Below are 22,586 nucleotides of genomic sequence, written 5' to 3'. Positions count from 1 at the left end.
CCATGTGTGCAGTGCCTGTGAAGGGTAAAGAAGAACATCATATTCCTTAGAACTGGAGTTAGACTGTTGTGAGCTACTATTTGGGTGCTTGGCATTGAACACAGGTCCTAAGCAAGAACATTCAATGGTCATTTCTTCAGCCCTGCTTTTTTAATTTTATGTGCACGAATGTTTGCCTGTTGGTCTGTGCGCCATGCCTTTGGAGGCCAAAAGAGGGAGATCCCCTGGAACTGGAGTTTTAGATGATTGTGAGCCACCATGCGGTTCTGGATTCAAAAGCAACTAGTGCTTAACTGCTGAGTCCTTTAGTCATGTCCTCATCCTTCTCAGAATACTAGGCACTGATTGACACAAGGCTTCACAACAAGCTAAGCTAGCAAAGCACTCACCACTGAGCTGTTTTGCTTTGTTTTTCGAGACAGGGTTTCTTTGTCCTGGAACTCGCTATATAGACCAGGCTGAATTCACAGAGATCCAACTGCCTTTGCCTCCTGAGTGCTGGGAATAAAGGCATCTGCCCGGCACTACTGAGATCTTACACCCCAGCCTACCACTGCAGTTTTTTCCACAAGTTGTTCATAAATTAGGTATATCTAAAGTTTTCTAAATCAGCCTCATAATTTAAATCATTATTATTTGAAATATGTCTAAATAGGCTGGGCTGTGGTGGCGCACGCCTTTAATCCCAGCACTCAGGAGGCAGAGGCAGGTGAATCCCTGTGAGTTCGAGGCCAGCCTGATCTACAAGAGCTAGTTCCAGGACAGCTAGGACTGTTACACAGGGAAACCCTGTCTCGAAAAACAAAAAAAAAAAAAAAAAAGAAAGAAAGAGAAAATGTCTATATGAACTAGCCTATTGTGATGATTTGTAAGTCGTAGAATTCAACAGTAGCACAATACTCTGTTTCTCCTTCTCTCCTGAGTGCAGCGTGTAACCCTCCAGAATTGGCCAAGTTCACAGTGTAAGATGTCAGCATTGGTGACTTACAGGTAAGTCTTACAGCAGTCAGCCTTGCCTTCCGTGTCCTCTCCTCTGCAGCGATGCAGTGATAAAGTGTTAGGTCAAGTAGTCTCCTGTAAATTCTAAGGAAAGCTTTAAGACTTAAGTTTTCCTTATGAAAAGAGGCTACCAGCATGTGCTCATTCATTTTCAATGAGACAGTGAATATGTGCTATATCCTAGCTTTCTGAATTGACACCTTTGTGTTTTTGCAGATCTTTCAAAGCATTTTCTCCACTCCTTGGCAACTTCTCTCAGCCGGAAGTTCAGCACTGGGCACTATGGGCCATGCATCATGTCTGCAGTAGAAACCGTATGTATTCAATGTGCATTCAGAGCAAGTGTTTTCCAGCTAATATCCGAGCAATGGATGAGTTTAAAATTGATTTTAATAAGATGTTCTCCCCCACAAACAAACAAACAAACAAAAATGTAAAGCTGGGCAGTTGTGGTGCATTTAATCTGGGAGGCAGAGAAGGTGAGTTTCTGAGTTCGAGGCCAGCCTGGTCTACAGAGTGAGTTCCAGGACAGATACACAGAGAAACCCTGTCTCGAAAAGCCAAAAAAAGTTTATGGTTGGGGTCACCACAACATGAGGAACTGTATTAAAGGGCCATAGCATTAGGAAGATTGAGAATCACTGGAGAGATGGCTCAGTGGTTACGAATACTTAGTTCGGTTCCTGGCACTCACCTTTGGGTGACACAACACCTGATTCCATCTTCTGGCCTTCTTTATTTTTTAACCAATGACCTTCCTCCATCATTTCCCCTTTTTCTGTTTAAACAAAAAAAAAGGAAGGCTTTAACTTTAACATAGCAAAATTACATATAACAAAAGTTATCAAGTAAGAATTACAGTTACAATATTTATATCTACATTATCCTTTATCATAACAAAGGAAAACAGCTGTAACTATCTATTCAACTGCATCAAAGACTTCAGAAGGATATAATATTACCTAAGTAAACAAGAAATAAGCAACTTTCAAAACTCTAGAAATGACTTACATGTACACATTAATTTTTTAAATGAAACCTAAAATTATTAAAGGAAATAGAAAAGATAAGGGGAAAGTGAAAATGTCTTACTGGTTTTTAAGAAGCTGCAGAATTCTAAGCGCAGACATCCTGCTCCTACTCCTCACAGGTTAGGACCATGAGCTGTACTGCTCTTCTTCCCTTTTTGTCTTCGGGTGCTGAGGGTTGGCCTCTGCAGCCTTGCACACATGAGGCACTACACACCACTGGCCTCATTCTGTGCCTGCAATTCTACAGTGTGCTTTTCCGTAGTCACTTATCACTAATACTCCATTGTGTGTCTGAGATAGTCTCTCTTGGTAGCCCTGTGTGTCCTGGGACTTGCTTGTACAAAAGGTGTGTGTTACCATGCCTGGGTGTATGTTAGTTTCATGTGTATGGGTATTTTGTCTGCATGTGTGATTCTGTATTCCATATATATGCAGTGCCTATAGAGGCTGGAAGAAGGCATCAGTTCCTCTGGAACTGGAAGAGCAGTAAGTTCTCTTAGCTGCTGAGCTGCCTCTCCAGTCCCAAGAGCTTCTTTCCCTTTTTATTCTGGCTCCAGGATCATTCCTTTGCTCTATTCATTCAGCTAAACATTTAGAATCTTTATTTGCAACGGTGTACCTGAGAGTGTATGTATGTGTACATATGATATGGGATTCCCTTCTGTATGCTAGGAATATGTTTTGTTACCATTGGTTATTAAAGAAGCTGTTTTGGCCAATGGCTTAGTAAAGCTGAGCGGGAAATCTGAACAGAAATAGAGAAAGTAGGCAGAGTCGAGGAGATGTCAAGTAACACCAGCTGCCAGTCAGAATCTTATCAGTAGGCCACAGCCTCGTGGTGATACACAGATTAATAGGATTTAAGATATAAGAGTTAGTTAATAAGAAGCCTGAGCTAATAGGCCTAACAGTGTTGTAATTAATAGTTTCTGTGTGGTTATTTGGGTCTGAGCAGCCGGGAAATGAACAAGCAGTCTGTCTACATACATACATTGCTTTTAGGAACCTATGGAGGCTAGAAAAGAACATGTTGGAATCCCTGAAACTAGAATTACAGGTGGTTGTGAACTGCCATGTGGGTGCTAGGGATTGCATACAGGATCACTCCATGGAAGGCTAAGGGGAAGGACTTTTTATTGTAGATATGAGAAAGAGAAGTCAGAAGCATCTAAAAGAGTCCACAGCGGGGAATAGACTGAACATGGCCAACAGACCTGGACATGGCCAGGGCTATCTGCCAGAGAGGGGAAAATAGCAGGGGTTAGAGAGTAGAGAAAACAGAAGTGGGGAGAGAGAGAACCCATGAACATGCAAACATTGAATAACAAGGCTATAAGGAGAATGGGTATCTCTGGCAAGGGAAGCTCATGAGCTGGAGGGAATTTATGATGGGGAGGATGAGAAGGGCAGGATTTTGAAATATGTTATAGTTACCTTCTGCCAAAGGTGAGAGAAATGATCCTTTTAGTAGATGGGAACCAGTTTCACAAGTTCCTGAGAAATGCTGACTTTTATCTGACCACCATACATCCTGTAGTTCAGGATGAGCTCATTGGACTGCCTTTTGGAGTCTGGGGAATTGGAGTTTTGTTTGGTGCAACCAGGAGGAGCCAGCAAAAGAACTGAGCACTGTTAAAACTGCTGAGCCATTTCTCCAGCTCTGGTGTGCTAAACCTAAAGGTGTTTGAAGCATAGAGTTGTCTAAAAAAAATGCACTACAATGACCATCTGTGGTTTCGCCATGCTAATTACTCTGGAATTGACTCGTTTTTACCTGATAATTCCTGAGCCACAAAGACTTCAACCTTTCCACTGTGAATGTCGTGAATTGGGAATGTTTAAAATGCAAGCTGTCCACAGAGGGCTTTTGTTTTTCTTCTAGCTGGCAAATACTGCAAACTGCTGGTCGAAGGAGGAGGACTGCAGCTTGTGTGTGATATCCAAGAGCACGGTCAGGCCAATGCCCAGGTGAAGCAGATGGCGGCCTCCATCCTGGAGGACTTCCGGATGCACTTCACAAGCTACCAGACACTCCCCACAGCTCCAGTGCCCTCTTTGACCTAGGAGCCTTTGAGGGGTGCTGCTTTAGGACAGAGCTTCTGCCTTTGGGTAACAGAATTTTAAAACCAGCTGTTGGCGTTTGTCAGTTGTCGGCATTTATCTATTGACTATCTTGGTGTTTTTTTTTTTCTGCTACAAAAAAGGCTTGGTCCTACTCCTGCAGAACAGGAACAAAGACCTCAAAGAGACTTGGTATTGGCCCAGACTTAAGATCTTACTATGCATGCAAATTTGTGTGTGTCCATGTACACATTTGGGCGAATGCTTAAAGAGGCCAGAAGAGGGTATTGGATTTGGAACTGGATGTAGGTAGTTTTCCCATTCCGTAGCCACTCTCAAACACTGTAGATTATATTAATTACAGATGCTTGGTCAATAGCTCTGGCTTATTACTAACTAGCTCTTATATTTTAAGTTAACTCATAATCTATATTTATGCTCTTCCATGTGTTGGTACCTTTATTAGCATGGCATGTTCATCTCCTGTTCCCTGTGTCTGCTGATGACTCCAGATTATACCCTTGTTCTTTATTAACCAGTGAGAGTAATACATATTCAGTGTACAGAAGGATTATTCTGCAGCAGATGGAGTTATAGGCAGTTGTCAGCTGGGAGCTGAGAACCGAGCTTGGCTCCTTTGTAAGAGTAGCAAGCACTTTTACCCTTACCCGCTGAGTCATCTTTCTGGCCTCTGGCCAAGACTTAACTGGAGTAGTACCATAAGCCCTCTTTGAGCGTCAATTCAGGAATAAACTCATTCTTAGCAATTCTAAGCCACATTCTAAACTATAACCCCAGCCCTGAGACAGAAGATATAGAAGGATCTCAAGTTCAAACTAATCTTGCCTACATACCACCTTGCTTCTATTGTCCACTGTCTCAGATAAGCAGAATTTATGATCATGTCAATAAACTGCACACTCTACTCACATTGCTGTGTGTTCACCAAAAAAAGGTTTAGTTTCTGAGCCTGGGTTCTAGTACTTAGGAACATTGTGTTCCTCTGCTAGTGGGAAGGTGTGCAAGGTGTGTTGTCCAGCTCCCTACCAGGCACCCCTTCAAGTTTGGTTTCTTTTCCAGTAGTCTAGATCAGGAAGATGCTGAGGGTGGGCTGATATTAAGGCCCTGAATCCGTGGTTTTCTCCCTTCTGGGATGCAGACATAGCTTGGTATTTGTTTAGGCAGCAAATCAATGGTAAGGCTGGTGTGTTCTGCAAGCCATGCTTCTGTGGCTCCAGGGCAAGCTTGTCCTTAGTAGAATAGGAGAGGAGGCAGGCATTTAGGTATGCAGGGGCCTGGGTGGAGCTGGCCCTGTATCCCCTTTATTTTTCAAGTACGGCACCTTTCAGCTCACCTCTGCTTATGCCAGTTCAAACCACTCATCCTCCAGGCACCGCCCGAATCCCCATCCCGTCTTTCAGGGCTGCTAACCTTCGTCAGTGTTCCTGGCCTTCTGCTGTTTGCAGAAGGTCCACAGTTCAGAACAAGCTAATGGCTGTAGCATGTTTATTGAACATAAGGATTTTAAGTCATCACAACTGATTATTTCCAGATAAAAAAGCTGAATTCTAGAGAAGTTAAATGGTTTGTCCAGAATTTCCACCGGGTTATCTGCAGAGAGCTGGGATCTCTGAACTGGCTGCTGACACTTGCTCAGATAAACCTGGATGGATTTGTTCTGTGACTTCCTTCTCACTGTTCCATGACGATCAGAGCTTCTTTGAGTGAAGGGAACCAGGAAGGCCTGGGTCCCACTGACTAGCCAAGGTGAGCATTGTGGAAGGTGGCAGTGGGTGGCATGGTCAGCGCCAGTCACAGTGTCTGTCATTGTTCTTGTGAAGAAACTGAGGGCTTAAGAGGTGAGCTTAAGAGGGCTAGCCTGCACTTTTCCTCTGCATCCTGTTCTTTTATGGTGTGCGTTTAAAATTAACTGGATCACTTGCCAACAAATTTTGGGGGTCGTTTCTCCCTGAAGGCCGCCATCCCTTCCAGCCGGTCCTGGGTTGGGATGTTCTGCAATGATACAATGGCTATTAGTTTGGGAAGAATAGGATCAGAGGACAAAAAGGCCATTGCATAAGTGGATCTAGACTGTGACATCTGGGTTCAAGGGCTCCCATTGTCTCTGGACTCTGGGTTGTGTAAAGTTGCGAGCCCCAGAGGCTGCTGTATCCGGAAGGCCAGCCTCTAGCAGCTGGCTGTCACTCCTGACATTTGGAGTGCCCATGAGGGCGTCGCTAGGTTCTGTTCACCAAGTCAAGACTCTTTGCTTAGGATTTTTGTCTGTTTGTTATGATTGAGAGTAGCGTTTTTTTGTTTCCTTTCTCACAAGTTATCAGAATAGTATGCCATCAGGTGTATAGCCCCTCCGTGTGTTCTAGCCATGCCCCAGCTTAGCCCCCAGTAGAGGCAGCTGGCACTGGGCAGCAAAAGTCATTTTTTTCTGTTTGTGAAGCATCTTTTATTCCTGTGGCTCTCTAGGTACTAAATGATTAAGGAAAGAGTCTTGAGTTGAAGATCTGTGATTCCCTGGGAGCCACTGGCATAGTTAGACTGCATGAGGCTCCCTGTGTTTGCTCAGCCCCCACCAAGCATGCACAAACCAGCAGTTGTTACATACCTGGGCATAGCACATGTGTTCAATGGCCATCCCTGATGCAATGTCCACCTGCAGAAAAGTACTTGCTGAGTCAATATGACTCTTTCTAACCCCCTCCACACAGAGTCCGCCCACCCTACTGTCTCCACTAGTCAGAACAGAAATAACTGTTGCCTGGACGTCACAACAGTGATGAAGACGCCAAGAGAAGTAGGGAGGAGGCTGTGTGCTGTGGCTTCTGTGTGTTTCAGCCAGTGTCTCTTCTTCCTGCCTTTTGTCATGAGGCTCCAGTCTTTATGACCTGGCACATTCTCTAGCCTCTGCGGCCTCGTGCTCACTGTTGCTGACGCTGGCACAGTCACTAGCGAGCACAAAACTTACTTCCAAAGCAAGTGCTTTGATCTACTGGGAAGTCTGAGACGTGTCAGAGTAACCTAAGGTCCCAGATGCTGCAGTAAGTGGAAAGAGTGGGTCTTTGGCTTGAGACCCCTCCCTTCCAGGTTGCCATGTTGCCATTCCTAGTTGGTCCATCCTCAATTTACATGTCTGTGTTTCTGCTTGTATTTCAACTTTTCTCTGGCTCCTTGCTTTTTTTTTTTTTTTCAAGACAGGATTTTCTGCATGGCCTAGACTGGCCTTGAGTTCTGAGATCCTCTTGCTTATGTCTTCTGAATGTTAAGATTAAAGGCACACGGGCGCACACAAACACACACACAATGTCTAACTCAGTACTGCTCAGTACAAATAGCTACTTGTCCCATGTGGCTACTTAACTAACTTGGTAAGTCTTTCAAATATCAGAAGTGAGCAGTAATTCTTTTCACAGTTGGGGCTTGAAGCCAGGACCTCATGCTAACCAGGCAAGCACTGGGCTAGTACCTGACACTGGTACCATTAATATCACGTAGGCAGTAGACATATTTCATTTCAGTTCTCAGGTCTGGTGCAGAGGAATGGTCAACAGGTCCTGAGAGCTGACTTATGTTCTTTATGGGCCACCAACCCAAGCTCAGGTACATGAACTGAGGACCACACAGACCTGCCTTCTTACTGCTTACTTTTATGTGGTCTTGCCCTTCTGAACCTGTTTCTTTAGAATGCAATCAAAAATATTAGCACATGCTAGGTGGTAGTGGTGCATGCCATTAACCCCAGCACTTGGGAGGCAGAGGCAGGTGAACCTCTGAGTTTGAGGCCAGCCTAGTCTACAGAGCGAGTTCCAGGACAGGATCCAAAGCTACACAGAGAAACCCTGTCTCAAAAAACCAAAAATGAAAAATAGGAAAAAAAACCCAGTACACTTCCCACTGAAGTGAGCTACATGTACACTGACTCCCTGAGTGTTGGGAGAGTCCATTTCTGAGGAGCTCTGACAGCTGTGTGGCAGGAATTTACTACATCCTACCTAGTGAATGGCTGACTTAAATCCTGACCAGGAGAATCTTACCTCCATTCCTCGGTCGATGGCAACTTTGCCCAGTCGCACAGCAATGGGAGCCTAGGGGAGAGAACATCCAGAGACTTGGACTAAAGAGACAAATAGCTCAAGGGAAGAGCTTTGGACAGTTAAGTACAGCCTGATTGTATGTCCAGCTTTCCCATTGATACACTCTTACTTTAGTGTATTTAGTGCATTCATTTCTAGAATGAAGGAAGCACATGTCCTGGCCCCTTTAGTCTTAACCTACTGGCATCATTAAGTCCAGCTTTCCAACATGTTCGACCCATTACAGTCCACAGACCTTCAGCTTCACCCATGCTAGCCAAGTGCTCTCCCACTGAGTGAGACCCGCAACGAGCCCCTCACCTCTGAGCAAACATTTAAGGTCTTGCTAAAGCTGGTCTTCCTTTGTGGTCCTTATCCTCAGGATAACAGGCATGTACCACAAAGGTGGTCACGGTGCTTACAGACGACACATCTTACAGATGGGATTGAGTACTGCAGCCACAAGTATCCAGCGAGTTCCCCAACTCCCATTCACCTCCCCATTGTTGTTCCTTCCCTTCCAGCCCTTCCCCAGTAAGTGCTAGTGTTTGGCTTTTATTTTATCCCCTTCTTGCCTCCTCTATTTGGTTTGTTTGCTATGATAGCCGATCAGCAGCACTGATTTTTCTCATAAGAATAAAAACTTAATGTCCTCCATGATAGCACCTGGGAAAGTAAATTTGAGGCCAGACTGAACTACATGAGGCCCTATTCTCCCCCCAAAAATAAAGAGAAAAGACAAAGAAAAAAAAAGCTGAGTGTTCATGTTCATAGAAGTGATGGGTAGAATAGAATAAAAAAAACTAGCGCATGCTGGGCGGTGGTGGCGCATGCCTTTACTCCCAGCACTTGGGAGGCAGAGGCAGGCAGATCTCTGTGAGGCCAGACTGGTACATAGAGTGAGTTCCAAGATAGGTAGGGCTACACAGGGAAACACTGTCTCAAAAATAAAAACAATTGTTAAAACATACATACACCACATGAACATAAGCACATTTCTAGCTATGTGAATATATTAAAATTAGAAATACAGTGGATACAATTTCAGATGTTACTTGGGAATAGGAATAGTGGGTCACTGTGGCCTTACAGCCAGCTCCTTTAGTTAAAGGATAATATATTCTAGTGGGTCTCTGTAAGCTCCAGAACTGTTTCACTCTCTGTTCAATGGTTTGCCCTAATTGCCTACTGCACAAACCCTACTCTGAAAGTTCTAGCTGTGGGACATGTAAGTGGCCAGTGTGGTTAGGCTGGTGTTTGGTACACAAAGTTACTTTGATTTTATTTAGAAGCAAGGTCTTGTTTTGTAGTTCTGGCTAGCCTGGAACTTGCTATGTGGATGATGCTATGTAAACCTCTACTGTGTTTAAAGGTATGTGCTACCTCTCATTCCTGGCTTTTTAATTTTTGTCAGTACTAAGGATTGGTCCTAGCTAGAGCCTTGTGTGTTTTAGGCAAGTATTCTACCACTGAGTCAAATCCCCAACCCTCCCTCCAGCTACTCTTGAAGCACTGAAATGCCTGTAACTCTAGGATGATGCAGATCTTCCATACTTCACTATTTGGAAATCTAAATCACCCTGAGCTTCTGTTCCGTTTATTCCAAAAGGCAAATATCCAGACGACATGTCCAGCTAGCTCGCCTGCCTGGCTCACTTGGTCATTCTGAGTTCTGTATGAGCTCAGAGGCTTTGTCAGAAGTTTGTCAGCTCAGGGCATCAGACTCCTTGCTGAAGTATACGCAGGAAATTGGTCCGAAACAAGTTAATTGTCCTTGACAGAACATCCCATTGTGTGGGATCATTTCAATTTAAAGACTGCAGAAGTTCCCCTCCCCTCTAAAAAGTTTAGGGGGCTTAAGATAGGTTCTCCGTAGCCCAAGCTGGTCTTGACCTCAAAGAAATCTTCCTACCTCAACCTACTGAATGCTAGCATTATACAACTGGCTTCAAATGGAGTTTTCAAGACAGGGTTTCTCTGTGTCGCCTTGGCTGTCCTGGAACTTGCTCTGTAGACCAGGGTGGCCTCAAACTCACAGATCTTCCTACCTCTGCCTCCCAAATGCTGGGATTAAAGGCGTGTGCCACCACTGCCAGCTTCAAATGTAATCGTAATGTTAAACTGATGTGTGGCTAATATTTGAAATACTGTATTTTGGCTGTTTTGTAACATTGAAATTAATATATTTTCCTTCAAAATTAAAATTTTTGGATTCTACTTCTGAGTGTCTCTTGTGTTTGTACACATGTCCACCTGTGTTGGTGTGTGTGGACCAGCTGACACTTCACATTTCATCCTGGCATTCTGCTCCACATTTTTAAGACATGGTCTCTCTTTGGTTTCCCAGTTAGTTTAAGTTGTCTGGCCTCCAAATAAAGCCCTGACAGGTTTTTACTTTCATTCTGGGGACTGAACTCAGATTCTCATGCTTGGGAGGCAAGCACTTGACTGGCTGACCTCCCCAGACACGTTTCACAATCCTACAGTTTTGATGCTACAGTCACTCGGTGACCTAGATGAGTTCAGTTGCCTTACACTTTCATGAAAACTGATCTTACCCTCACTTCCAGCTTCCTTTGTGAAAAGCGCAAACCTCCAGGCCTTGGACACCCAAATCAGCTAGATCCTGGGTCTAAACCTGCCCATCAAGTAGTTTAAATCTTGTGGGATTACTCCAGGATCGACCTCAGGGCTCTTGCATCTAGCGCAGGCTAGTCTTTAACTCACTAGTTAAGGTTTATTTAGCATGTATGAAGTCCCCTCTACCAAGTCCTACTCCTTCCTAAGGATTTCTAAAGATGAGTTAATGTAGGTCCTGATTATTTCGAGAATCAATCTGCTGTGCAGTGTGGTAGGAAAGGTGGCACGTCTCGTTTTCTGGTTCTTGGGGACACTTAAAGGGAGCGCTGTGTAGTATCACAGGTGCCTCCTGCATTTGAAAGGGATCTACTGTGGATTGGGGATCGTGACACCATGCTTCATACAAGTAATGAAGGTTGCTACCATCACAGGAAGTTACTAGATACTGCAGCTTCGATGGCTGACAGCCCACTAGATTCTAGTCCTTCTAAATTTACTTTGAGTTTAGAATTAAAGTTGGCTTCAGCTACTCTGTAACAGAATAGGTGCCAAAACTTCAGGGGTCACTTTGTCTTTAGGTGTGGATCCTGTGCAGCTCCAGGACACATTTGGTCCCCTGGGCCGCCCATCATCCCTCCCTGCTGTGCCCCAGCTGTCACCATACCTGGGGCAGGATCTCCTGAGCCAGGGCCAGTGCCCGGTGGTAGGCAGCATTACCCTCCTCATTCTGAGCCACAGTGTGATTTACCAGGCCCAGCTGATGGGCCTGCATCCCATCAAGTCTCCGGCCTGTGAAGATGAGCTCCTTTGCTAGGGCCACGCCCAGGCAGCGGGGCAGCCTCTGAGTCCCCCCTGCCAGTAGAGGGGAGAGCAGTGAGTCAGGCTGAGAAGGGTAAATGGAGAGAAACTCATCTTGGGAACAGTCAGGACGGAAGGAAGAAATGACCTGGGGCAAAGAAGTGGGAAAGAGAGGTTACCTGCTCCTGGGAGAAGTCCTCGGGTGGTCTCAATTAGCCCCATGACAGCTGAGGAAGCTGTTTAAACAAGAATGAAGTTGCCTCTTACACATCCTCTATTACCAGTCCCTGGGCAGACCATAGCTCTGCCTCCAGCTACTTCCTCTCAAGGTCTGGCCATACCAAGACCTCCAGTCTGCCCAGGCCCCTGCCCACCACTCCAGCTACTGTGGTAAATCTTCGGGTCTTCCCTTCCTGAGTGTCCATCATGGGGAAAGATGGCTACCCTTCTGCCCATGTCACACAGACTAGGGAATGAATGAAGTGCCGGCAGCAAGGAAGGGGTCCCCAGCGGATGCCTGACATTGATTTGTAGGTTACTGGATTTTCTAACCTGGACTGTTCATTTCACCTGTTACAGCTGTGGTTCTCCCTCATAGACTGTGTCAGCCTGAAATATCCCTGAGGGTTCACAGGACAGTCTTCTAAGTTTTGCCTCCTGAGTGTTTTTCCTTGATAGTCCTCTGCTGAGTTCCCTAAATACAGGCCACCTGACCCATGCAATAGAGGAAGTAAGATAGGGCTGCGCCATTGCTCAAGAGGGGTTCTCCACTCTGAGTTACCTGCCTGGACCTCCTGGAGAATTCTGTTGGCCTGGCTCTGGGGTTGAACCCTCTCCAGCTTTTAGTGTGTTTGTGTGTGTGTGGTGCTGGGGATGGAACCAAGCTTCAGGCATGCTAGGCAACCCCTCTACCACTGAGTCAGACCAAAGCCCCGCTCAAGTCTCTCTTCTGCACACACGGTGTAGACAGAAACCGCTTTCATGCCTGGATACATAGTTTAATATTCCTGGCTTTGAAAGGGAAGGCAGTAGGGGGCGGGCACCTTGGTGGCACTCCAACTATCTACCTCTCTAAGAAGGGCTCTCCCAGCTAAGTCTGACCTTGAAAAGTGACCAGTGATCTTGGTTCTCCTCCACTACTTGGGGCTCTACTGTAGAACAAGTAACCACACACCTGGCTGGCGCAGTGCACCTGATCACACTGCCCAGTCACCTTTGCAGTGAGCTGGGACAGTGACAAACAGCCCTCACGGCTCACCTTTGTTCAGTTCAAGTAGTCTAACTTGGCCAGATCTACACGGTCAAGTTCCCTAACTTTGTCCTCTTTGGCTTCGCCTCTCTTTGCTGCGTAGTCAGCTGTGGCTCAGAGAATTCTGCAACCTTTCTCAGATGAGGAAAGTAACTCTCGTGGGCATGGTCTATAGCAGCTATGGGTGGTAAAGCGGTTTATCAGCTTCCCTGTCTCCTACGCTGCCTTGGGGCTTCAATTGTTTGAAAGGCCAAGTGCTGGCTGACTTAACAGAAATCTGACTTTCCCAGCTTGGCTCGGTTGCCACCCCCCAACTCTACCCTGCCAAGTACCTGCTATTCGGAGGTCACAGGCCAGGGCCAGTTCCAGGCCCCCGCCCAAGGCAAAGCCATCCATGGCTGCAATAGTGGGAGCAGGGAAGGCAGCTGTGGAGACAAAGGTTGGCTTAACCTACAAAACCTAGTAGGTCCAGTACGGAGGGCCCCAGACAGAGGGTCTTGCAGATCCCAGGCTGAGGAACCCCACCTGATACCTCAGTCAGGTTATCTGAGAAACTTGTTTTTCCCAATAGGGTAAGTTCTGGGCCCAATTAGGGATTGGGAACAAGGGAATGGGCTGATGCTGCAAGCCCACCCTCTTGCTAGGACCCGTCTCCTATGTACCAAGCCCTGTGCATGGTCCTGGCATGGAACCCAACCAGGTGTACCCCCGTCCCTCCAGGGGGATCAGCCTGAGAAGGAAGGCAAGCAAACTCATAACCAGGCAATGACAATCTGAGGCCTTCTGTGTTCTGAGAACAGGGAGCTTAGGGTTGTTGAGGAGGACTTCCTGTGTGAGGACGCGCTGGAGGCCTTGGAGGGTGGCTGAAAAGTCAGGTAGCTGGGAAGGGTGTGCCAGGGACTAGGCACAGTCACTGTCAAAGCCCGAAAGTGTGTTCAGTGAACTTGACAACTCCGGAGTTACTAGGAGGACTGGGAGGTCCACGGGACTGGGTCTATGGCTAAAGAACTAGGGCTGCTAGAAATAACTTGTAGCCAGACTTGGTAGCATATGTACACCTGTAATCCCAGCAATGGAGGAGGTCCAGCCTGGAGTACCCAGGGTGTATAATAGTTTTTAAAAGGAGGAAGGGAAGAAATGTACCTCTCCGACCCCCGTCTGCTCTTCGCAATCCCTTGTGTCCTCATTGAGCTCAAAACAGGAAGAATACCCTCTTTAGAGAAGGGATGGCGTCAGCCAGAGGAGGTGCCAGCAGAGCCCCCAGCCCTCCACCCCACTCTCAGACTCACCAATCTCACTCATCAGGCCTCGGAGCCGCTGGACAAAGAACCCCACCTCCTCAGCAGTCATCCGCTCCCGCTCCTTCAGGTCTGCACCTGCGGAGGGCAAGCCCTTGGTGACTACTAGGAAATGGCCTGTTACAGCATCCCAGGTAGTGAAAGGAGCCAGCACGGGAGACCAGAGAGAAAGCGGAGGAACCAGGAAACACAGTCCTAGGAGCCAGTAAAGAGAGGGGCAGCCACAGCATCAAAACGAAGTGGACTTCTTCAAAGTGAACGCCCTTTGTACATCAAAGAACACTGTTAAGGGACTGGAGAGGTGGTTCAGTGGTTAAGACTGCTCTTCCAGAGGACCCGATTCAATTTACAGCGCCCACATGGTGGCTCATAGCCATCTGTAACTCCAATTCCAAAGGATTTGGCACCCACTACTGGAATTTTTGGGCACTGCATGCATACACACATACATAAATATTTCTTTTCTTTTCCTTTTTTTTTTTTTTTTTTTTGGTTTTTCAAGACAGGGTTTCTCTGTGGTTTTGGAGCCTGTCCTGGAACTAGCTCTTGTAGACCAGGCTGGTCTTGAACTCACAGAGATCCGCCTGCCTCTGCCTCCCAAGTGCTGGGATTAAAGGCGTGCGCCACCACTGCCCGGCTCTTTTTTTATATTTTATGTATATATTTATGAGTGTTCTGCAAGCCAGAAGAGAGTGCCAGATCTCATTACAGATGGCTGTGAGCCACCATGTGGATACTGGGAATTGAACTCAGGACTTCTGGAAGAGCAGCCAGTGTTCTTAACTGCTAAGCCATCTCTCCAGCCCCCTAAAAATAATTTTTTTTAAATATTTATTTATTTATTATGTATACAATATTCTGTCTGTATGTATGTCTGCAGGCCAGAAGAGGGCACCAGACCTCATTCCAGATGGTTGTGAGCCACCATGTGGTTGCCGGGAATTGAACTCAGGACCTTTGGAAGAGCAGGCAATGCTGTTAACCACTGAGCCATCTCTCCAGCCCCCTAAAAATAATTTTTAAAAAATTTTAAAAAAATGAAGAGAAAATTTACAGGTTTCAAAACAAAACCAAACAATTTCCCCTTCTCTCTCTCTTTCCTAGACAGGGTTCACTATGTAGTTCTGGCTGTTATGGAACTATGTAGATGAAGGTGGTCTCAAATTCACATAGATCCGCCTGCCTCTGCAGAGTACTGAGATTAAAGGCGTGCGCCACTACACCCGGCCTTTAAAGATTTTATTTTTGTTTTAAATTATGTGGGTGTTACCTGTGTGCACACCTGTGCACCTGTGCAGAGGCCAGAAGAAAGCAAGCGATCTGCCTGAGCTGGAGTCACGGAGCTGGAGTTACGACGGTTGTGAGCCATCTGATCTGGGTGCTGGGACCCAGACTCAGGTCCTCTGTGCTGGCAGGTGTGGTGGTTTGGATAAGAATGGCCTCTAGAGGCTCATAGATTTGAATGCTTCATCATTAGGGAGTAGCACTCTTTGAGAAGGGTTAGGAGGTGTGACCTTGTTGGAAGTGTGTTACTGCCCAGTCTCCTCTGCTCCTCCCCCACATCCCTCTCTCCCTCCTTCCCTTTTTCTTTCCCATTCCCCCTCCCACCTTTGCCTTCAGATCAGAATGTAGCTCTCAACCACTTCTTCACCTCAATGCCTGCCTACGACAGCAGTATATGCTCTTAATTGCTGAACCAGCTCTCCAACTTCCAGAGAGATGACTTTCAAAAAAAAAAAAATCACAAGCTGTGGGTGGTGGCACACACCTGGGGTTCCAGAACTCAGAGGTGAAGGTGTGAGAGTCAGAAGTCCCAAATCATCCTCAGCTACAAAGTGAGTTCAAGGCCAACCTGGGCTATAGAAAAACGTTTCTTGAAGGAAAAAAAGAAAAGGAAACAAACAAAAAACCAGTAAAACTAAAAGTTAAATGATCATTTTTATCTTCTTGTCAGTCTCAAAAGTGCTGGGGATATGGCAAGTGTCATCACACTTAGCGAATTAATTCTTCAAAGGTTAGGTTGTAGGGTCCATGGGGCTAAGAGTTTTTTGTGGTTTTTGTTTGTTTTTCCCCTCTTGTAGGTTTGGAGTGCACGATTCTCAAGTTCAAGGTGCCCTCAAGAGCCAGGGGATGCAGGTTGGAGGCAGTGCTCTAGGGACAAGGACTGGAATTTACTTTGTGAGCTTGCTGGGACTCAGTGTCTCCATTTCTTCCATAAAGGCTCAGAAGGAAGCAAGACAGAACAGAAAGAACAAAGATACAAGCCAGAGAGACCAAGTTCAAACTGAATCCTATACTAGCTGTTTAAGCCATACTGGGTGAGGAACTTTGCCTGCCTGCGTCTTTCCAAAATGGGAATGTGTCCTATTCTGGAGCCCGAAGGCACAGCAATCCCTGGGGAGGAGGGGGTGGGAGGGAACCCACCTGCACAGAACACACCCTTCACTCCACTTCGGAAGATCAGGACACGGACTTGCTGGTTCTCCCGCAGCTGGGCCAGAGCTTCCAGCAGCTGGAGAGGACAGAGACCATATAGTCAGACATCTTCTAGTCTATCCCTGGCCACGCCCTGGAGAACCCTTTCTCACCTCACTGACGAAGACGTTCCCCAGGGCATTTCGGGCATGAGGTCTGTTCATCAGAATTTCAGTGATTCCTGCAAGGGACAGGCAGCCTTAAGTGAGCCGGGTGGCCCTACTCAGTCAGGGACGTCTGGAGGCAGGAGGCCCAGGTTCAAGGTAGGCTCTTCCCTTGAGGAGCCCTGTGAACTGCAGCAAGCTGCACGCTTGATTTGGGCCTCAGTTTTTCCAAGCATCAAACAGAATAACTTTGCTTTCTCTATCCCAGAGGGAGTATAGGGGCTTGTGAACTGTGAATTGAACCAACAAGAGCATGGACCCGCAAGCTCTCTCATATATGAGCCTTCAGTTCCATAGCTCCCTCCACATTATCCTCCCCCACCCCAACCATACAGTTCTTTCTAAGGAATAATATTCAGGATACAAATATCTTTGTATCCGTCAGCCAGGATAAAGACACAGAACTGGACCAACTACCTCAGGCTCACCACGCGCCCTGGCCAGTCAGTCCCGTTTCCTCTCTCCTCCGGCTGTAGAAATCACCTCTGTGAATTTCTTTCCTTTTTTGTTACTCCCAATTGTTACTCCTAATTGTTGAGATGAGGTCTAATAGAACCCAGACTGGCCTCCAATTTGCTTTCTTTTTTTCTTTTTTTTGGTTTTTCAAGACAGGGTTTCTCTGTGGTTTTGGAGCCTGTCCTGGAACTAGCTCTTGTAGACCAGGCTGGTCTCGAACTCACAGAGATCCGCCTGCCTCTGCCTCCCGAGTGCTGGGATTAAAGGCGTGCGCCACCACCGCCCGGCTTTTTTTTCTTTTTGGTTTTTCGAGACAGGGTTTCTCTGTGGTTTTGGAGCCTGTCCTGGAACTAGCTCTTGTAGACCAGGCTGGTCTCGAACTCACAGAGATCCGCCTGCCTCTGCCTCCCAAGTGCTGGGATTAAAGGCGTGCGCCACCACCGCCCGGCTCCAATTTGCTATGTAGCCAAAGGGGAGGATGTCTGCTCCTCCTGCCTCGACCTCCAGAGCACTGGGATTAGAGACAAGTTCCGCCACACCCAGTTTATCCGGTGCTGGCTATCAAAGCCAGGACTTCAGGTTTGCTAGGTGAGTATGCTCCCTGCTAGGCTATATATCCTCAGCCCCAGATATGCATCTATTTATTGGAAACAAGATCTCCAAGGTATTCCTGACAACTGGAATTCACCATGTAAAGGCTAGGCCAGCCTCACAGAGATCCACCTGCCTCTCTCTCTCAAGTGCTCAGATTAAAGGCAAGTACCACCCTGCCCAGATAATGTCTAATGCAGCCCAGAGTAGCCTTAACTCCTGAGTCTCCTGTTTCTACCTCCCAAATATTGGGCTTCCAAGAGTACACCTCTATGCCCAGCAAGAGACCCAGCCTTCACACGGCAGGTGGTCTATATCTGAAGTCAGTGCGACAGTTCTTTTTCATGAGACAGATCAGGGAGACAAAACTCTTTCTGAGCCGGGCGGTGGTGGCGCACGCCTTTAATCCCAGCACTTGGGAGGCAGAGGCAGGCGGATCTCTGTGAGTTCGAGACCAGCCTGGTCTACAGAGCTAGTTCCAGGACAGGCTCCAAAACCACAGAGAAACCCTGTCTCGAAAAACCAAAAAAAAAAAAAAAAAAACTCTTTCTGAAGGGATTTGGCTAAGGGGTTGAGCATTGGTTAATATTGTTAAAAATACTAATTGCAGGGCTGGGGAGATGACTCTGGTAAGAAGTCAGGCTGCTCTTCCAAAGGACTCTCATTCCGTGGCTCACAACGATCTGCAACTCCAAATCCAGGAGATCCAACAACCAGGCGCACATGTGTGCACACATACATAAGCAAGCAAAATACTCATATACATATGATAAAAAATAAGTGAGAAGAAACAATAAGCCACGCAGTGGTGGCCCACACCTTTAATCCCAGCACCCAGGAGGCAGGGGCAGTTAATCTCCGAGTCTGAGGCCGGCCTGATCTACAGAGTGAGTTCTAGGACAGCCAAGGCTGCACAGAGAAACCTGGTCTTGGAAAAACAGTTAAACAAACAACCAAAAGAGAAAATGTTTATTTCCTGGGTCATAGAGATGGCTCGGTGGGTGGAGGTGTGTACTGACAAGCCTGAGAATTTGAGTTCATCCCTGCAACCCACATGATGGAGAATCAAAACCTGCCAGTTGTCCTCTGACCTCCACACACACTGTGTGGCATGTGCCCTCTCCTCCCACCCAAAATACATGCTAGAAAAAGGCCAGCTTGGCTTCAGGGCAGTCCAGTTGTTCTGAGCACGCTGCCTGGATCACTGTGAAGAAACGGCACTCCAGTGTGAGCTGCTGCCACCACAGCTGCTGCTGAAGCCACCAGTTTCTACTTTGGGTCTTCTCTAATCAGAACGGTCCCGGGCTGCGCCTGCTGGAAACTTCTGTTTATTTCCCAGTGGCCTGCTTGCTGTTGTTTAGGGAACCTCCCTTGACTGCCCCTAGTGGCCAGCAGGTGCAAGGCCTTATTAGAAAATTGCAGGTTTACCACTGGGAAGTGTGAAAGACTTTACACAAGTGTTGCTAATTACGATGAAATTCTTTTAAGAATTCTTTTAAGAATTACATTTGTAGCCGGGCGGTGGTGGCGCACGCCTTTAATCCCAGCACTCGGGAGGCAGAGGCAGGCGGATCTCTGTGAGTTCGAGACCAGCCTGGTCTACAGAGCTAGTTCCAGGACAGGCTCCAAAGCCACAGAGAAACCCTGTCTCGAAAAACCAAAAAAAAAAAAAAAAAAAAAGAATTACATTTGTAGCTGGGCGGTGGTGGCGCACTCCTTTAATCCCAGAACTCGAAAGGCAGAGGCAGGCGGATCTCAGAGTTCCAGGACAGCCAGGGCTACACAGAGAGACCCTGTCTCAAAAACAAAAATCAAAACCAACAAAATCACATGTATTTATTTACTTAACTATTGTGTGTATGTTGGTATATGTGGGGACATGCACATCCCATGTTAATTATGTGGAGATCAGAAGACAGCTTGAGTGAGCTAGGTCTTCTGCAGCGTAGATCCCTGGATTCAGAATGGATCTCGTCAGGTTTGGTGGCAAGGGCTTTCCCCCCTAAGCTATCCGGCAGTCGATGTGAAATTATTATTATTATACACAGGGTCTCATTATGTAGCCTTGACTGGCCTAGAACCTGCTGTGTAGACCAGACTGTCCTGGAAAGTCAGAGATCCACCTGCCTTTGCTTCCCAAGTGCTGGGATTAAAGGTGTGGGCCACCGTGCCTGGCCCCATGATGCAATTTATTCTCTCTTGATTAGAGGGTTTAGCCATACTCCAGGGTGGTGGAAATCCTTTCTCTTCCCATGTCCCCATAACTTTGCCTCTCTTCCTGTTCCGCCTCGGTGGGACAATCGTGGTGGTTCATGTATGCCAAAAGTGACCAATGCACAGAGGGACTGGTCTACACCAGGAGGAAGGTGGTGAAGGTTTAGATTTATTCAGGAAAGCAGCTCTTCAAAACTTGGTGCAGGCCTTGAAGAGGAAGAGGCACTGTAAAAAGTCCAGTGCTACGCCATCTGTATAAGTTAAAACCCGATGCGAGGAGCCAGCAAGATGGCTCAGTGGGGGCTGGAAAGATGTCTCAGCAGATAAGAACACAGGTTCAAGACCCAGAACCCAAGTGGTTCTGAGCAATCGTCCATCTCCAGTTCCAGGGGATATTACACCCTCTTCTGTCCTCCACGGGCACCAGGCACTCAGGAGATACGCAGACATAAATGCCCACAAAGGACATAAAAATATTGTTTGTTGGACGGCAGAGGCAGGTGGATCTCTGTGAGTTCGAGGCCATCCTGGTTTACTAGCGCTAGTTCTAGGGCAGGCTCCAAAGCTACAGAGAATCCTTGTCTCAAAAAACCAAAGGAAAAAAAATTATTGTTTAAAAAGTGTGCTCTAGCCGGGCAGTGGTGGCACATACCTTTTTTAGTCCCAGTACTCAGGAGGCAGATGCAGGCGGATCTCTGTGAGCTCGAGGCCAGCCTGGTCTACAGAGTGTGTTCCAGGACAGGCTCCAAAAAAGCTACATAGAGAATTCCTGTCTCGAAAAAAAAAAAGTGTGCCCTATAGAACACATATCCACACTTGTTCAATGATAAAATAAGTACATAAGTCTGACACAAACAATAAAACAATACATCAAATATGGGAAAGGAGATGGGAGGGAGGTCACACTGATGGGAGAGGGGTCCGCACCCAACTAATGCCCCTGAGGTCCAAACAAACACCCATACTTCACAGCATACTGTATAATAAAAGACTTAGTCGAGAACTTGAACTTGTGTGTTGGCGGACCCACACCAGTGCCTCCCTCCCTCCTTGTCCCCGCAGGTCCCTCCGGATTGGATCCGCCATCTCCGCCCCCAGGATCATCGCCAAGGTCCTGGGAGGGAAAAGTCCGGGCCGGCACTCTTGGTCCTAATCCCCTGGGGCACAACTCCGCTCCGAGCTCTTCTGTCCGCTTCACACCTCCCCCTAGTCCTCCAGAGAGTCTGGGGAGACGGATACAAAGTCCACTCCGGACAAAGTCCGGGAGCTCCTTCTCGACCGCGGGACGTCCTGAAATCCAATCCTCCTATCCTCCCGCCTTAGTCTCCCTGCCTGTAACTTTACCTTGGTCCGGACCTGTCAGCGCCTGCACTAGGATCTCGGGTGTCCTGGTCGAAGCGCTGGAGGCGCAGTCGCGGGCCCCCGGGGACCTCCAGGGGCGCCAGAGGCGCAGCGCGCTGGGCAGGGCGCGTAGCATCGGGGAGCAGGCTGGCTTGGTAGCGCGGAGACCGGGGTCCTCCGCCACCGAGCAGGAGAGTCGAAGTTCCGGGGCGGGCGAGGCCTCGCTAAGGGCTCCACCTATGGGCGGAGAGAAGGGTGCGGCGGCCCGCGACCCCGGAGACCCCGAGGCGGTGTGAGAAAGCTCAGCTTCTGGGCTGGGCGCGCTGCGGTTTTCCACGACTGCACCTGCAGGAAGGTGGTGTCCAAACCCGAATGTGTTGCGTGTGCCTTCTTCACGTGTACCCTAAGTTCACTAGTCACTGGGGAGTGGTCTGCACCCAGTGACAAGGTCTCATCTCCCAGAGGCAGTAAGGTCAGGCTAGAAATAGCTGTGAACTGCCAGTCCACCTCATCTCCATTGTTCACCTAATCTTCCTACATAGAGGTCTGCAGGGACCTGGGTGGGTCACCCAGGGTGCATCAATCAAGTGTCTGAGGTGAACACCCCCACAGTAAAGCTATGGGCTCTCTGTTAAGCCATCTAAGAGTAAAACTCTTGCCGCTGATGTTTGTGTGTGCGTGCGCATAGTGGAGCGCCTCCGTTAAACAAGACCACAAAAAGTCAGTTATCCGCAACTAGGCGGTGATCTCAAGGCCAGCTTGTGGCAAACAGCGCAAAATAACAAATAACACAGCAAACTACACAATCTGTATTCAAAATGCTAAAAGGAAAAAAAAACCCTGTTTATCAAGAATCCTTGCTCAACAAACTGTCTTTTAAAAGTGAAGGAGAATCTGGGTTCGATGGCTTTAATTCCAGCACTCCAAAGACTGAGGAAGGTAGGTTTTTGTGAGGTCAAGGCCAGCCTGGTTTGCATATTGTAAGGTCAACTAGGCCTCCTCCACTGACACTGTCAAAAAAATAAAAATAAAAATCAACCAGTTACCACCAAAAGAGAACAGGAATGGCTATTAGAATATCAGCCAAAATTACCTCTTTTTTTTTTTTTAATGTGTTCGAGTGTTTTGCCTGCCAACTCTGTGTGCCTGTTTCCTCTGGAGGCCAGAAGAGAGTCCCTATCACCTTCCCGAACTGGAAAGACAGGCAGATTCTGTGTATTTAAAGGAAGCCACGGTTACACAAT

The 22,586-nt window shown here is 47.3% G+C and overlaps 2 protein-coding genes across 5 annotated transcripts in view; one reads left to right on the top strand and one right to left on the bottom strand.

The window, feature by feature from the left end:
- The window catches only part of Zyg11a (zyg-11 family member A, cell cycle regulator), a 28,828-nt gene extending 23,231 nt beyond the window's left edge, over nt 1-5,597 (top strand). The window contains exons 12-14 of the mRNA XM_075945112.1: nt 929-990; nt 1,216-1,313; nt 3,913-5,597. Of these exons, the coding sequence (XP_075801227.1) occupies nt 929-990; nt 1,216-1,313; nt 3,913-4,094 (342 nt within the window). The 3' untranslated portion in view covers nt 4,095-5,597. The remainder of the gene's footprint in view (nt 1-928; nt 991-1,215; nt 1,314-3,912) is intronic.
- Nucleotides 5,581-21,559, bottom strand: Echdc2 (enoyl-CoA hydratase domain containing 2). 4 transcript variants are annotated; one of them, XM_075945113.1, is made up of 10 exons: nt 21,346-21,559; nt 16,690-16,757; nt 16,526-16,613; nt 14,093-14,179; nt 13,136-13,228; nt 11,734-11,790; nt 11,421-11,608; nt 8,138-8,188; nt 6,712-6,759; nt 5,581-6,104 (listed from the first exon to the last, which is right to left on the bottom strand). In XM_075945113.1, exons 1-10 carry the CDS (start codon nt 21,476-21,478, stop codon nt 6,027-6,029), a joined length of 891 nt encoding a protein of 296 aa, XP_075801228.1. In that variant the 5' UTR covers nt 21,479-21,559; the 3' UTR covers nt 5,581-6,026. The 4 variants fall into 4 exon arrangements, with proteins under 4 accessions (XP_075801228.1, XP_075801229.1, XP_075801231.1 ...); XM_075945114.1 differs by lacking the exon at nt 13,136-13,228 and having other exon boundaries at nt 5,975-6,104; nt 21,346-21,553; XM_075945116.1 differs by lacking the exons at nt 11,734-11,790; nt 13,136-13,228 and having other exon boundaries at nt 5,975-6,104; nt 21,346-21,553.
- Nucleotides 21,560-22,586: the final 1,027 nt, after the last annotated feature.

The sequence above is a fragment of the Microtus pennsylvanicus genome, chromosome 13, assembly GCF_037038515.1.
Source record: "Microtus pennsylvanicus isolate mMicPen1 chromosome 13, mMicPen1.hap1, whole genome shotgun sequence".
In the NCBI taxonomy this organism is placed as follows: Eukaryota; Metazoa; Chordata; class Mammalia; order Rodentia; family Cricetidae; genus Microtus; species Microtus pennsylvanicus.
This window is presented reverse-complemented; position numbering and strand designations above follow the sequence as displayed.